Consider the following 17,320-nt stretch of genomic DNA (forward strand, 5'->3'; position numbering starts at 1 on the left):
TGGTGCTGAGGAATCGAACCCAGGGCCTCGAGCATGCAAGGCAAGCACTCTACCACTGAGCCACCTTCCCAGCCCCATAAACTATTTAATTTCATATGTAGAAAACGCATAGATTTTTTCCAGAGGACCAATTTATTTGATACTTCATGGTAGAAACCTAAACATTGGCTAGTAAAGCTACCTGGTAACTGAAATGCTAGTTTGGCAAGAATGTTTTAATTAATACCTTATAAACATTGTGTACCATTTTTATAGCCATAAGAGATAGTCTAAAGTGAGCTTTCTAAATAAAGGTATTTTATTAGGTTTCAAAAGTACCTGGCAGTGTGCCTTTGCATAGGATGGGTATGAAAAAAATCTGCTCAATGAAATTGGAAAGAAAAAGCATTAATTGTAAGATGGTAACTGGCAGAACTATTCTCTGAAATCTGATCTTTGAACAGCTGTTAAAAGTACTATAACTTAATATTAAGAAATTATTAAATTCTAATTTATTAACATCTATTAAATACTTGTTTTCCCTTAGATGCTTTTCTATTACCGACTTAAATGTAGATTAATATAAATTCTTTTTTAATCTTTTCCCTTCATTGATTTGCTTTTCAAAAGACATCGTTATACAACTTCATTTCGAAATGAAGGCTTTTATTTGGACCCTAGGTGTACTATTCTTCCTTCTAATGGGCACTGGACATTGCAGAGGAGGACAGTTCAAAATTAAAAAAATAACCCAGAGGAGATACCCTCGTGCCACAGATGGTAAAGAGGAAGCAAAGAAATGTGCATACACATTCCTGGTACCTGAACAAAAAATAACAGGACCAATTTGTGTCAATACCAAAGGGCAAGATTCAGGTACCATTAAAGACATGATCACCAGGATGGATCTTGAAAACCTGAAGGATGTGCTCTCCAGGCAGAAGAGAGAGATAGATGTTTTGCAACTGGTGGTGGATGTAGATGGAAACATTGTCAATGAGGTAAAGCTGCTGAGAAAAGAAAGTCGTAACATGAACTCTCGTGTTACCCAACTCTATATGCAACTATTACATGAGATTATCCGTAAGAGGGACAATTCACTTGAACTTTCCCAACTGGAAAATAAAATCCTCAATGTCACCACAGAAATGTTGAAGATGGCAACAAGGTACAGGGAATTAGAAGTCAAATATGCCTCCTTGACTCATCTTGTCAATAACCAGTCTGTGATGATCACTCTGCTGGAGGAGCAGTGCATGAGGATATTTTCCCGACAAGACACCCATGCGTCTCCCCCTCTTGTCCAGGTAGTGCCACAACACATACCTACCAGTCATCACTACACTCCTGGTCTGTTGGGAGGCAATGAAATACAGAGAGACCCAGGTTATCCCAGAGACTTAATGCCACCACCTGACCTGGCAACTTCTCCCACCAAAAGCCCTTTCAAGATACCACCTGTAACTTTCATCAATGAAGGTGAGTTACCTCTTACTGGTAAAAGTGAAAGTATGAGAGTATATGTATTTTAGTAATTAGGAAATAATGCTCATAATAAACACTTGTTCCATTTCTGTGGTGATAATATAGATGTAATTAAAATGTTTAATGACAGGAGTTAAACAACAATCTCCTACAACCAGATAAATGTAAGTTTTCATTGCCATAAAAAACACCCCTGAATTAATATTAAAACCCCTATTATTCCTTCCTTTTCGTTATCAGTCCTGGACCTAAGTGTCCAGAAAATGGATGAATAATTAATTCCTCTTTGTTTCATTTTAGTATACTCACTGCCAACTTTCTGAGGGGACTCCCCCCCTTTTTTTTTTGGTATCAGTACTAGAGCTGGAACTCATGACCTCCTAACTGTTCCTTACCTTTTTTGCTCAAGGCTAGCACTCTACCACTTAGCCACAGCTCCACTTCTGGCTTTTTGGTGGTTAACAAGAGATAAGAGTCTCAGATACTTTTCTGCTTAGGCTGGCTTCTAACCTCAATCTTCATACCTTAGCTTCATGAGTTGCTAGGATTGCAGACATGAGCCATAATACCTAGCTTCACTACTAATTTTCTAAATGAATACTTTTATTTTATACTTGCATTCATTTTCTTATATGCTATTCTTCCTGAACCCTTTATAAGTGAATTTGCTTCTTTAAAAAAGGGAAAATCCAAATATCCAAAAGAAAAAAATGTAAGTAAATCACATTTATTCACTTACTGAAAAGTTAGTATATAAAACTATACATAAACTATGAAATAACTTTAAATGTCAAAAACATAAAAGCAGGGTAAAAATACACACAAAATGAGTGTCTCTCTGCAGCTGTTGATACCAGTGTCCACTCACATCTCTGCCTTCCTGGGCTTCCCTGATGTAATATTCTGATTCCTTTTACTTGTCTAGTTTCATTGGAAATCTTTCTGAAGATACTCTATTTTTAGAGGTTTTTTACAGCTTCAAAGCTCAAGTACTACCACTGCTCAGATGACTTCTTAATGAAGCTCTCCTTCCTGTTTTGAACTAAATCTGGATGTCAGTTATTGACATTCTACCACTGGCTCCCCTAGTATGAATCCCTGTCAATTTTGCAGATTAAGGCTAACCTGAAGGCTTCTGAGGCTAATGTTGTGCCTTCCAGATTCTAACAAGCATACTTATGTAGTTCTTTCTCCAAACCCTGAGTGCTGATGGTCTAATATTTCTGTAAGACAGTGACCTTAATATTCATTATTCCATCTTGACACTTAGCCAGATCCAAATTTAGCATCTTCTGCTCATCATATTGAAGGCACTCGATGAATGGACTGACTTAGTAAATAAATCCTAAAATAATCTTATCTCCAAACTAGCATTCCCTCTTAGAAATAAAGAAAATATCACTACATAAATAATACAAGCTGAGCATGATGGTCTACTCCTGTAACCCTGCACTTGAAAGGCTGAGGCAGGAGTACCCTGATCAAGCAAGGCCATTCTGGGGTACACAATAAGATACATCTTCAAATAAGCAAGCAAGCAAACCACTCACTGCAAAATACTTATTTACTAAAGAAAATCTACAAAGCAACAATCATCTTTTAAAAATTTTTTCATGAGACAGGCCAAATACTCAGATATAATCAGTTGTTAACATTTGGTAATAGCATTCAAGTTGTGTTTATTTTCTCATAAACATTGTAATATTCTTGTGACTTTTTAAAGGTGTTCTTCCGCTCCTCCCCCCAGCACCTCCCCTTTGTTTTGTGCTAGTCATGAGGCTGGAACTCAGGCCTTGGACACTGTCCCTGAGCTTTTGTGCTCAAGGTTAGCACTCTTCTAGCTGGCCCATAGCTCTACTTCTGGCTTTTTTTGTTTTGTCTTCAGTGTTTTTTTTGAATACAAGTGTCTTACAAACTGTTCTGCCTGAACTGGCTTCAAACCTTGATCCTCAGATCTCAGCCTCCTGAGTAGTTAGTATTACAGGTATGAGCCACCTGCACCAGCTATTTTTTTCCTCCTTTTTATTTTTATGTGGTAATATTCTTAGGATAAATTTCTATAAGCAAAACTGAAAAATCAAACAGGTTTTTCTACTTTGATTTTGTTACCAATCATATCAAAATTAACTTGGCCCATCTTTGACACTTACCACTTACTTTATACATGCAGTGACCTGCATGAATTTTACCTGTATTTCTCATTTCTAATTCTGAGCCAGATCCATAACTTATATTCAAATTACCTATGAGATTAACTAAAAAGAGAATTTCTGTGTCACTGATTATGTAACTGGGGTGGGTAGTTTTCTTGTGTTTCAGTTTTCTTATTTGTAATTGGGGACTAGCAATAGTGCTTTAGAGTTTAACACTTCAATGCTTACAACAGTTCCTGTCACCCAAACTGCTAGCCCTTCCTAAGAACTGTGTAATACCTGCCAACTGGTCTAAGTTGACTTTTTCCAAAATACATTCTACACTAGCAAAAGACTCATCACAAAAACCATATGCTTCAATACAATGCATCTACTCATTTTCTCCTGAATATTTTTCATGACTTTTGCCACTCAAATGATGACTTAGACTGAATGATTCTCACTAAAAATCTTCCTTCAAGCCCTTGTTGACTCCTAAGGCTTGAAGGGCCTGTTAATATCTATGAATACACCCCTACATTCTGTAATATACATGTAACATTATTTTCCATATTTCCTCTTGACTTATCGGTTACCTTTATGTGTATACCTGGTAATTTAAGTAAATACTTTCTATTATAAATTCCTTCTTAGTACAGATATTGTCTGACACTGGTAGATGCCAAATAAATGATAGCTAATTTGATTACATTTTCATTCCAAAGACCTTCAATAAAGTATTTAATACACTATATCCTGCTAGTTTCCTTTCAGTATAAATAGGCCCAACAGTATTAACAGGCCAAGGATATAACTTAATTAGCCAGGTGCAAGTGGCTCATGCTTGTAGTCCTAATTACTGGAAGGTTGACATCAAGAGGATGATGGGTTGAGGTCAGCTTAGGTGGAAAAGTTCTAGAGACCTCTTCCCAAGTGATAACCTTTCCAACTAATATTTAAACATCGTGGCACATTTCTGTTATTATTGTTAAGTGACAGGCTCATATTGGGGAGAAAGATATATGATACCCCATTCTCAATGAAGAAACTGAGTGTGGTGGTTTACTACTACTAGTATTACTACACAAAGTTCGTTCCTTGGGTTCTAAGACACAGCTTCACAGTCTAAGATATAGCTCTGATTTTCAGGAAACCTATGTTCTAGCCAGGTTTTTCTAATGCCTATTTGCCTCTCTGGTGGAAATTTTATTTTTATTTTTTTGCTGATCCTGTGGTTTGAACTTGGGGCCTAGGCACGCTATCTCTGAGCTTCTCTGGCTCAAGGCAAGTGCTCTACCACTTGAGCCACAGTGCTACTTCTGGCGTTTTTGAATAGATGATTGGAGATAAGAATTTCATGGAGCTCAGCCTCCTGAGTAGCTAGGATTACAGATATGAGCCACTGGGCATCCAACGAGATTTTATTTTTTGACAGAGGTTGTTGGTTGACTGAATAAGGTGATGTATGAAAGTACAGAGTACATGGTGTGGTATTATAGTCTGACCATTTATACTTCTTACATTTTGGGGTATATTTCTTTTTATGTGCCTTTACTTGTCATGATAGACAGAGATGAGAAAAGTAAGCATAAAAGTTGAAATTGAGGGCTGGGAAGGTGGCTCAGTGGTAGAATGCTCGCCTTGTATGCATGAAGCCCTGGGTTCGATTCCTCAGCACCACATAAACAGAAAAGGGTGGAAGTGGCGCTGTGGCTCAAATGATGGGCTTGAGCTGAAGAGCTCAGGGACAGTACCCAGGCTCAGAGTTCAGGCCCCATGACCAACCAAAAAATAAAAAACCCAAAAAACAACAAAACAAAACAACAACAAAAAACATTAAAATTGAGCCAGACATTGGTGGCTCACATCCATAATCCTAGCAGTTTGAAGCCAGCCTGGGAAAGAAAGTCTGAGACTTTTATCTCCAATTAACTACCAAGGAAAAAAAGAAACCAGAAGCTGAGCTGTAGTTCACAGTGATAGCTTTGAGCAAGGGACAGTGCCCAAGCCCCGAATTCAAGCCCAATGACAGGCACCAAAAAAACCCAAACCCCAAAACAAAAACAAACAGCAACAACAACAACAACAAAAAACAAAGTTAAACTTGAAACATAGCCATTAGAAATTAAAGGTGTGTTCTATTGTGTCAGGCTTACTTTAAATTACAGAATATTTAACATTTTACAATTTGGAATGCTTCCTATTAGTTCAAATTTTAGGTACAATTGGTTTCAGTGGGATACCAATATCAAGATTCTCTAATATAAAGTACTTTCCTGAAACTTGTAGCTGAGCAATTATGCTGACAGGTTTATCCTCTAGTTGATTTACACCCTAATTAAAAGAATTGCCTCAAGGCTGGGCATGTTGCTTAGTGGTAGAGTGCTGGGTTCGACTCCTCAGTGCCACATAAACAGAAATGGCTGGAAGTGGCGCTGTGGCTCAGGTAGAGCATGAACCTTGAGCACACAGAGGCTCAGGGACAGATCCCAGGCCCTGAGTTCAAGCCCCATGACTGGCAAATAAAAAGAAAAATTTTAAGGAAAGAAAAAAAATCGGGGCTGGGAAGGTGGCTCAGTGGTAGAGCGCTTGTCTTGCATGCATGAGGCCCTGGGTTCGATTCCTCAGCACCACATAAGCAAAAAGAAAAAGGCGGAAGTGGCGCTGTGGCTCAAGTGGTAGAGCGCTAGCCTTGAGCTGAAGAGCTGAGGGACAGCGCCCAGGCCCAGAGTTCAGGCCCCATGACCGGACCCCCCCCCCCAAAAAAAAATCTCAGAAGATTCCACATTGCTAACAAGGTCTATCTGAAGAATTCTAAACATCATCAGTTAATTCATTTCAGACATAAGGAACTTGCAACTGCTCTGTCAGATCAAACTCTCTGATGAGGAATGGAAGTGTAGCTCACGTGCAACAGTGCTTGCCTACTAGGTGCAAACTCCTGAACTGAAACCTCAATATCAAATAGACAGAGAGACAATAGATGGATAACTATAGTAGACAGGCAGGTGTGCCAAGTAGAATACATGCCTGGCAAACTTGAGCTCCTAAAATCAAACCCCAGTAATTCAACAAATATGAGTGCCTAAGTGGACTCAAACTATGGATGCACACCAAAGAATAAAGTCCTTGACTATAAGTAAACAAATACTTTACCTGTATTACACAAAATAGCCTCAATATGGGTTTTGGAGTCCTTCTTCCCTTTCCCTCCCATTTCACTCCCATATAAGAAGAAATTTACAGAACTGAAATACAGGCTCTCCACCTTTCTCTGATGATCATATGTGCTTCTGTAATATAAGATGATTCACTTTTGAATGAAGAAAAAAGGAGAACAACATCAGTAAAAGAGGTAATATTGGTTTGCCTGAGATTTTGCCCAAGCATATTAATGTTTTGTGCTATATGTAAGGTTAGCTAAACACAAAAAACAGCTAAAATCAGCTATTAGGGTATATATCTGCAGAATGTGACAGTTTGAAATGACTGCACATTTGTCAAGTAGTTTCTTCATCAAATAGGCACATTAAGTTTATTAATTAAATAGGCACATGTGTATTAAGTACCACTTAAGTCATTACCTAAGATTCATTCCTGTGTCAAAACCAAGAATGAAATAAAAAAAGAACTAATGATCACCAGTTATGATTACTTTAAGCTGAATTGAGCTGAGCATGGTGGTAACACACCTGCAATCCCAGCACCCATGAAGTGAGGCAGGCAGGAGAATATTGAGATCCAGTGCAGCCTAAGCTTCATAAGTGAGGGGAGGGGGGTTTGGGGGGGGCTGTGTGTGTTGTAGAAGTGGTGGTGAGAAAGCTTGAAATACTGTGATCAAGATAAATTTATCCCAGCAATACAAAATATAATTCATTTAGCAAATAAGAAAAACCCTAGCATCATCAACTCAGTACACACAGAAAAAGCTTTTGAAAAAAAAGTTTTAAATCTACTCACGATTTAAAACCAAAAACACCCAAAGCTGGTGTGGTAGTATATACTTATAATCATAACATTTGATGAGAAATGAGGCAGGATGATCAAGACTATGTGCACTATGGAGACTTGTCTCAAAACAAAAACATGAACAACCCAGAGAAAACACACACACGTACACACACACACACACACACACACACACACACACACACACACTTCCCCTCCTTCCCCAAAAAAGCCAGAGTGGAGCTGTGGCTCAAGTGGTAAAGCTGTAACTTTAAGGAAAACAAGCTTAGAGACAGTGTTCAGGTCCTGAGTTCAAGCCCCAGGACAAGCAACAAAAAGAACCCAAACCAGCAACCAAAAACAACCAAACAACAACAACAACAAAACCTGTCAGCAAACTAGGAATATAAAGAAAAAAATTTAAATAATTATAGTCACCTTCAAGCCTTAATAATGAAAAGAAAATCTCTGAAAAGGTAATATAATCCAAGGAAGATACCATTTTTGCCAGAAATCTATAGTGCTTTATGGACACTGTATGAATATTTTTAAAAATCTGAACTAGTGACTAATCTATGAAACAAATCTTTCTTGTATTAAAAAAAAAAAAGAAGGGCTAGGATGTAGCTTAATGGCAAAGCATCCTGGGTTTGATACCTAGTACAAAAAAAACAAAAAACAAAAAACCAAACCCAAGAGAGATCTGAGGATGGAGGTACAGAGCCAGCCAGTGCAAGAAAGTATGTGAGGCTCTTACCTCCAATTAACCTCCAGAAAACTGTAAGTAATGCTGTGGCTCAAAGTGGTAGAGAATTAGCCTTGAGCAAAAGAGCTTGGGGTCAGCCCCAGGCCCTGAGCTCAAGTCCCACAAGCAACCAATAAATAATAAAATGAGAAAGAAGAATAATTCATTTAACAAAAATTACTAATGACCTAGGACTAAAGATAGGAAAACATACAGAAGGAAAACAAAAATGGTATCTATCCTTAAGGCGCAATCTATAAAGAAGAGCTCATATTCTACATTCCTTATAATGATAGAGGTATAATTTATTAAATGAGATTAATTCTATCTTAATAAAACTCCAAAGAAACACTATGTTCTTGGCATAGTATAAAACATTTCTCAAAATTTCAACCATCCTATTATCCAGAGTAGAAATTCTTTTAAGAACTGTACTTAAAACTTTATTTCCATCAAATTTAAAGATTATACTTATCAAAATTTGAAATTTTCTAACATACAATTTGACAATTTGAATATTTATACTTTTGTTTTAGTAAGAGCAGGGCAATTCTTGTTTCGGAATGTGTGTGTGTGTGTGTGTGTGTGCGCGCGCACAGGCACGCACACACCAAACTCAGCTAGGTGCTAGTGGCTCATTCCTTTAATCCTAGTTACTCTGAAGGCTGAGATATGAAGATCACAGTTCAAAGCCAGCATGGGCAGGAAAATCCTTGAGACTCTTATTCCCAATTAACCACAAAAAGCCAATAGTGGAAGTATGGCTCAAGTGGTAGAGCATTAGCTTTGAGCAAAAAAGCTCAGGGACAGCATGCAGGGCCTTAAGTTCAAGCCCCAAGCCTAGAACAGAAACAAAACTAAAAACAGACTCAAATAAAAATCACTGGTGAAAGATGTTTAGCTGTCATTCTATGTATCTCAAAATACAGCATACGAATGACACGCTACAAATTATTTTCCAAAATGAGTTGTCATTTTAAAAATAGTGAGAGACTATAGGTATGGCTCAATGGTAGAGTACTTGCCTAGTAAGCATGAGACCCTGCATTCAAACTCTAATAAGCATTGGGAGGGGGGGAGATAACGGGGGAAAAGAGGAGAAAAAGAAAAGAGAGGAATTGAGGGAAGAAGGGAGAAAGAGAGGAGAGGAGAAAGAAATTTAATAGCTGATTAAAAATACAGAGAATATTTAGGATTGTGAAATAACTATAGGGCAAATGCAGCACAGTAGTGCTAAGCAAAGACGTGAGGAATAGAAAGAAATGGGTAGAAGAGTAAGGTTATCATCATCTAAGATACACATTTTAGCTATTATATCAGTAGAACATCTGTAAACTATCACAAAATCACTGTACAAATTTGATTAAAAAATACTAGCAGTCATAAACTAATATGCTTTGGAAAGCCATTCAGGCCAACATTCCTGAAATGTTTTCATATAGCCTGTTAAGTATTGTATAGGGAAAATGAGATATTGTAAGTTTGGGAAAGTCTGGTTTCTTTGCTTCAAGTTTTCTCAGTCTTTAATAAACAAAAGTATGTTGTGAGTTTTCAAAAGGAAAATCTAATATTTAGCATTTCTAAAACTTACTAGACTGTCAAGATTCACTGAATAAGACTAGTACTTTTCTTTTTTTTTTTTTTTTTGGGTCTGGTCGTGGGGCCTGAACTCTGGGCCTGGGCACTGTCCCTCAGCTCTTCAGCTCAAGCCTAGCACTCTACCACTTGAGCCACAATGCCACTTCCGGCTTTTTCTTTTTGCTTATGTAGTGCTGAGGAATCGACGCAGGGCCTCATGTATGCAAGGCAAGCGCTCTACCACTGAGCCACCTTCCCAGCCCAAGACTAGTACTTTTCACCAAAATAGAATTTCAGAAACTCTAAAGTATGCCAATACCTCCTTAATCCAGGTCAATTCCATTTCATAGCATTTGTATAATTAAATATGAAAAATAAAGTCAGTAAGAATGAAGTCACTTTGTACAGTATTAATTGCAAGAACAAAAATCCAATGATAGAAGAAACATTGATGTATTGATGGCATTAGTCATTATACAGCTATTATAAGGCTAGTATGGAGAGAGAGAGTGTAACTTCACAGAAATTAAAAAGATACAATCTGCCAGGTGCTAGTAGTTTTCCTAGTAATCCTAGGTACTCAGAAGGCTGAGTGAGATTTGATGACTGCAGTTCAAAGCCAACTCAGTTAGAATCTTATCTCCAAGTAACTACCAAATAGTCAGAAGTGGAGCTATGGTTCAAATCTTATGAGTGCTAGCCTAGAGCAAAAAAGCTTAGGGACAGCAGAACCCAGGCCCTGATTTCAACCTCAGTATTAGCTCCCAAAAAGTCAATCAAAATTTCTACCTATTTTAGGATTATACCAAACATGTCTCTGGATAAAGCAGAGAAGAATGGAACAAACAAATTAATGCTTTTATTAATAGTGTGACTGGTGTAATGCTTTTATTTACTTTTTAAAATTTACCTCAACTTATTTGGTATTATGTACACTATAGAAAGTGGTTTCTATAAAAAACAAAGGTAGGAAACTTCACTAAACTACTCCTTTATTTTATATTATGTTTTCTGGTAATTAATAATACTTAAATTACAGGACCATTCAAAGACTGTCAGCACGCAAAAGAAGCTGGACATTCAGTCAGTGGGATTTACATGATTAAGCCTGAAAACAGCAATGGACCAATGCAGTTATGGTGTGAGAACAGTTTGGATCCTGGGGGTTGGACTGTTATTCAGAAAAGGACAGATGGCTCTGTTAACTTCTTCAGAAACTGGGAAAATTATAAGGTAAATCACTGAGTTCAGACTTAGGAGAGGTGGTGCCAGGTAGCTTTTGCAGTAGTAAAGAAGATATATAGAACTAACCATGAGATTTTATCATCTACATGTCAGATACATTATTTTCCATTTTTAAATTAAAAATTGAAATGTAAAAAGTTAACTGAATTTAAAATGTCTCCTTTTCAGTTTGGATGACTAACTCATACACAGACTTATAATTTGCAAAGATACTTAATTCCATTCCTATGATCACATTTGTAACATCAAACATATTTGGCAATAAATATGTATATAGGAATGGAAAAATGTCTCCCTTTCTTGAATTACTTCTGATAACCATGTTTTAAGTTTATGACACAAGACATGCTGTTGCTGGGGGGGTGGGTAATGATAAACAACTAGATTTTCATTTAGAACTAGAACATGTATTATCAACTTGGAAAAAGTAAAACAAGTTGTCTTCCTAATAGTTTTTATGAAATGTTAAATTTATGAATGAATGAATGAAATATACACATATATATTTCAGTTTAAAGATGGCAAGAAAGACTTATATTCTAGATGGCTAATCCCTCATGGTATATCGTTCCATACATGCTCAGGATACAAAAAATCCAACATAGTACTGCAGCTGCCCAATTCATTTTCCCATAAATATATCCAACTTCCACTAAAGACATGCTGCTTTTGAACAAATCTAGTATTTCCTTTACTTTTTGAGAGGCATATTTCAGAAAATTAAGAGCAAGGAAACACTCAGCAGATCACACAACAATGTAACCAGAAATGACCAAAACACAAGATAGACAGAGTTTCTTTGCATCAACCAAACAGTGTAATGTAAATGCCAGAATTTTTTTTTTTAATTCCTGTCCTAGGGCTTGAACTCAGGCCTGAGCTGTCTCTGAGGGGACTTTGTTGTTGTTTTGGTTTTTGTTCAAGGCTAGTGTTCTACCACTTAAGCCATAGTTCTATTCTCGGCTTTTTTGGATGGTTAATCAGTTAAGAGTCTTATATCAGGGCTGGGGAGGTGGCTCAGTGGTAGAGCGCTTGCCTTGCATGCCTGAGGCCCTGGGTTTGATTCCTCAGCACCACATAAGCAGAAAAAGCCAGAAGTGGCACTGTGGCTCAAGTGGTAGTGCGCTAGCCTTGAGCTGAAGAGCTGAGGGACAATGCCCAGGCCCAGAGTTCAGGCCCCACGACCGGACACCAAAAAAGCCAAAAAAAAAAAAAAAAGTCTTTTTTATCAGTGCTGGTGGCTTAATTAGTCACCAGAAAACTGGAAGTGGAGATATGTATCAAAGTGGTAGAGTGCTAGCCTTGAGCAGAAGAGTCAGACACAGCTCTAGGCCCTGAGTTCAAGCCCACTACTGACTCCCCCCACCCCCGAAAAAAAAGTTTCAAGGACTTTTCTGCCAGGATTGGCTTTGAACTGTGATCCTCCTGAGTAACTAGCACAACAGATGTAAGCAACCGGAACCCTGGCTTTGATTTTTTCTTTCACTGATTTTCTTGGGGGCCGGGGGGGGGGAGAGGGGTAGAGGTGGGAGGGGTCAGTTGTGGGGCTTGAACTTGGCCTGGGCACTGTTCCTGAGTTCTTCAGCTCAAGGCTAGTGCTCTACCCACTTGAGCTACAGCGCCACTTCTGGTCTTGAATAGTTTATTGGAGATCAGAGTCTCACAGATTTTCCTGCCCGGGCTGGTTTTGAACTGTGATCCTCAGATCTCAGCCTCCTGAATAGGTACGATTACAGGTGTGAGCCACCGGTATCCACCTCATTAAAAAAATTTTTTTTTTAAATTTTACACAGCTTGTCAAAACCACACATATTAAATCCATGAATAAGGCAAGCTTACTCTTACTCCTATGTGAAATTCTATTGTCAGTCAATATATCCATGTCAAAAATGATGTAACATCTCTGAACAAGTAGCACAAAAGATAGGAGAAAAAAAATCCTCTAACACAATCTTCTTGGAAATACACTTACAGTGTTAAGATCAGGTGTCCTAAATCTATGTTGCTACATACCTAAAATGTCAAAATTCTTATTGAAACCATAATATATTTAATGAATTCATTTAATTAACTCATTTAACTCATTTTTCAAGTTATTTATTTATTTTTTGCCAGTCCTGGGGCTTGAACTCAGGGCACTGTCCCTGAGCGTCTTTTGCTTATGTGGTACTGAGGAATCGAACCCAGGAGCTCATGCATGCGAAGCATGCACTCTACCACTAAGCCCCTTCCCAGCCCAAGTGTTTTAGTTTTTCAAAGAAGACTCTTGGAAGATTAGTACTTTACCTTTTCTTAATTTTACTTAGAACTACAAAAGGTAACCTGTTCTAAAATACCTGGTAGGGCTTTAATTAAAGGCTTTAATAATCTTAGATATCCTTTGTTGGAGTAAGATGGGAACAATATCCATATATTATACTAAGCAGGGAAAAGTGCTTCTTGGAGCAGTATGAGATTGGGACTCCTTTTCACAAATCTATTATAGTTTATCAGTTCCTGTTTTTACTAGCCAGAAATAAACTTTGGTCTTTGGCCTTTGTTTATTCACAGGATTTCTAAATAGCTATGTAACCAATGACATATTAAAGCAAAACAAAACAAAGTGACAATGTAGAACATATGAAAACCAGGTAATCTACAAAAACAAGTTCTTATTACCACTTAAATAGCCAGTATCTGTATACTACTGGACATTTATTTTTCTGTAATTATGTTTACTGTCTTTACATTTACTTATGCATTCATCTCTGTTTATTAACAGAAAGGGTTTGGAAACATTGATGGAGAATACTGGCTTGGACTGGAAAATATCTATAAGCTTAGTAATCAAGATAATTATAAATTGTTGATTGAATTAGAAGACTGGAGTGATAAAAAGGTGTATGCAGAATATAGTAGCTTTCGGCTGGAACCTGAAAGTGAATTCTATAGACTGCGCCTGGGAACTTACCAGGGAAATGCAGGGGATTCTATGATGTGGCATAATGGTAAACAATTCACCACACTGGACAGAGACAAAGATATGTATGCAGGTAAGAAAACGTATTTGTATAGTTGCCACTTTCTGTGCATTACGTAGCACCTAGTTATTGAAGTTTATGCTAGTAAAATTGTTTTAGAAAGGTCATATGAACAGTCATTGTGAACATAGCTTTTAGGATCTCTTCTATAAGGTTTTCTTAAAGTATGATATTGGGGAAGAACAAGGATCTAGAGAAAAACAAAACCAAGCCACATTCATGAAAAAATGAAACTTCCTTCAAATGCATATACTACCTAGATATCTGACATATGCTGCCAGACTCTGCTGAAAGTGCTGGAGACAAAACAGTTAAGAAAGTTTCTCTCCTTTGGAGCTTACATCTACAGAGATTTATCGGGTGTTGATAGATTGCTCTAAGAAAATTAAAATCAAATAAGCAAAAGAAAGTGGTGGGTATCAGGGCCTGTGGTAGGTGGTAAAATGGACTAGCCAAAAAAGCTACTGTGAGAAGGCACAATTAGGCCAATTAGGCAGAAAATGAAGACACTATCTGAAAAGTAATGAAAGCACAAAAGCTGGATGTATGGTTCAAATGGTGGAGAGCCTGTCTACCCAGCAAATCCAAGCATCACCCATTTTTGGCTGGATATAGGTTTCTCTTTTAATCTACTTTATGATGGCAAAAGAGAGAGAATGTGACCATACATATTCTTTTTTGTTTACAAAAAATCATTTAATTACTGGATGAGCTATGCTACTTACTTTTATATTTATTTTCTGGTGGTGCTTGTTAGGTAGGTGGTCTACCACATGAGCCCTTTTTGCTTTAGTTATTTTTCAGATAGGGTGTACATTTTTGCCTGCAGTTGGACCAAGATGCTCCTACCTGTGCTTCCCCATATAACTGAGAAGTAGTAATATACAACATCATTACAGCCTTTTTGTTTGTTTACTGTTTAGAGGGAGGGTTCTCCTTTTTGCCTGTGCTAGCCTCAAAAGGTCATTTTCTGACTCTCTCAGTTTTTTGCTGGGCTGGCATCAAATGTTAGTTTTTCTATTTCCTCCCTCCCATGGGCTGGGATTAGAGGAGGGCCCAGGTAGAATTTTTTTTTTTCTTTTGCTATTTTGAAATTCACTTTTTCTCAAACTTTACCTTCTGCTTTAACCAATTCTCTACCTTTCCTTTCCTAATATTTTTCTCTGTATATCTCTCATGAACACTGTATTTCCTTTACCCTGTTGGCTAGCAGACTGAATGCTTAAAAAAAAAAGTAATCTTACATCAAAAAGATAAATAAAAAGGGCAATTCAAGTGCTCTTTCAAGTAGAGGATACAACAACAATAGAGTAAGTGAAATAAACCTACTAAAGGTAACAATTCAGTAAGGAAAGTTCAAATTAAAACTGTTGTAAATGTACAAGTTTTTAACTGCTGGTAAGAAACTTTGACATCTGTGTGTTTTTCCTCCAAGGAAACTGCGCTCACTTTCATAAAGGAGGCTGGTGGTACAATGCCTGTGCACATTCTAACCTCAATGGAGTATGGTACAGAGGAGGTCATTACAGAAGCAAGCACCAAGATGGAATTTTTTGGGCTGAATACAGAGGCGGGTCATACTCCTTAAGAGCCGTTCAGATGATGATCAAGCCTATTGACTGATGAGAGACAGTCCAACATAAATGGCACAGAATATGTAATTTTAGTTCCCCGAAAATATGTTTTATGTCTCTAACTTTGCACAATGTATTTCTAAACAAAGAATTTGTAAAATGAATTTTACCCTAACTATAAAAAGGATTTATGAATGTAGTTTCATCTTCCTTCAAAATTCTGCTCAAAATGATTTATATGAATATCCTACTTATTGTTTAAAGTTATATTGATTGAATACAGGTAAAGTCTATTTTCTAAAATGTAAATATGTGTCACAATACAAATCAAATCTTAGCTTTAAGTCAAAACAATACATGCTCAAGATTCTTAATCATTTATTTAAAAATTATGAAATTATTCTAACTTGCAAAAGTAATTTTAAGATTTCAGCCAAGTAATGAATTTTATTTATAAAAATAGACAAGAAATTAGAGAAATCTCTAGTTTTGCTGTAAAAATTTTTTTCACTGAATAAAAATTTGAGAAAATTTCAAATCATAAGTGTCTTTCACATTTAATGACTGAATCTGAACTGTTAATGATTTCCCACCCCCCAAAGAATGGTGACTTAGAATATTAAAGTGCATATCATTTTTAATTAAGAAATATAAATACTAATGCTTATTTGCATGGTAAATTTATTAAAAATAAACACACAAATGTTTTCAATATTTATATGATATGCTGACTACTAAAACTCTGAAATGCAGTTTATATAGCAAAGTTAGTATAATTGTTTTATATAGTTATACTGTTTAATATAATTCTACAACCAAAGTGCCAATGTTTTATATAGTTCATTCTAAGTGAATTTATTTATTCTTTTTCTCCTAACTTACCAATCTTTATTTTAGAAAAAAATCTTGTTTTCAGACTGAGGACATAATTCAGTGGTAGAGTGCTTGTCTAGAAAGTAAGGGGTCCTGGGTTTGATCTCCAGTACTTGGGGGGAAAAAATCTCATTGCTATTCAAGGCAGAGAACTTGGGTGGCTGTAGTAGCATTTGTGTATATTTACAGATGACACTAAAACAATGTCAAGGAATTGTTCAAGATGTTTTTACAATATAGAGGATTCAATTGCTTCAGAGCAAAAAACACAGAGGCCTGGCTAGTCCAAACTCTAATTTCATGGAGAGAGTAATGAAGGGGGTTGGGGACAGAGGAATATATACAAGAAAATGAGAGACGAGTGAGGGAAGATAGGAAGGAGGGAAGGAGAGAAGGACATAGGTCCTAATGCTTTGCAACTTTATTAGGGATCTTATAACATACCTGTCTCCCAGAAATAAATTCATTGCTTAGAGCTGACATTCCTTTAATTCACTTGTTAAGTTAAAATTTAAAAGAAATCTGAGACAAGAATGGTATAATGGGAAGATAACTATTTGAACAATTCAAGTTCATCATCAAGGCAAGTTTTTCGGGTATCACATCTTGAAAGTGAAAAGTTGCAACCTGATTATTAGATTACTGTTCTTCACTTTACCTAGTTATCATCTTTTTTTTTTTTTTTTTGGTCAGTCATGGGGCTTGAACTCGGCCTGGGGGCTATCCCTGAGCTCTTCAGCT

General features: G+C 36.9%; 2 protein-coding genes across 7 annotated transcripts in view; one reads left to right on the plus strand and one right to left on the minus strand.

The window, feature by feature from the left end:
• The window catches only part of Angptl1 (angiopoietin-like 1), a 21,828-nt gene extending 5,375 nt beyond the window's left edge, over positions 1 to 16,453 (plus strand). Inside the window, exons 2-5 of one of the 2 annotated variants that reach the window (XM_013015674.1) lie at positions 661 to 1,458; positions 10,907 to 11,100; positions 13,874 to 14,144; positions 15,568 to 16,453. In XM_013015674.1, coding sequence (XP_012871128.1) covers positions 681 to 1,458; positions 10,907 to 11,100; positions 13,874 to 14,144; positions 15,568 to 15,755 — 1,431 coding nt within the window. In that variant the 5' untranslated portion in view covers positions 661 to 680 and the 3' untranslated portion in view covers positions 15,756 to 16,453. Of the gene's footprint in view, positions 1 to 609; positions 1,459 to 10,906; positions 11,101 to 13,873; positions 14,145 to 15,567 lie in introns of both variants that reach the window. The other variant, XM_013015673.1, reaches the window with a different exon arrangement.
• Positions 1 to 17,320, minus strand: part of Ralgps2 (Ral GEF with PH domain and SH3 binding motif 2) — a 122,002-nt gene that overhangs the window by 40,478 nt on the left and 64,204 nt on the right. The window lies entirely within an intron of this gene.

Source organism: Dipodomys ordii, unplaced genomic scaffold, assembly GCF_000151885.1.
Source record: "Dipodomys ordii isolate 6190 unplaced genomic scaffold, Dord_2.0 Scaffold27, whole genome shotgun sequence".
Classification (NCBI taxonomy): Eukaryota; Metazoa; Chordata; class Mammalia; order Rodentia; family Heteromyidae; genus Dipodomys; species Dipodomys ordii.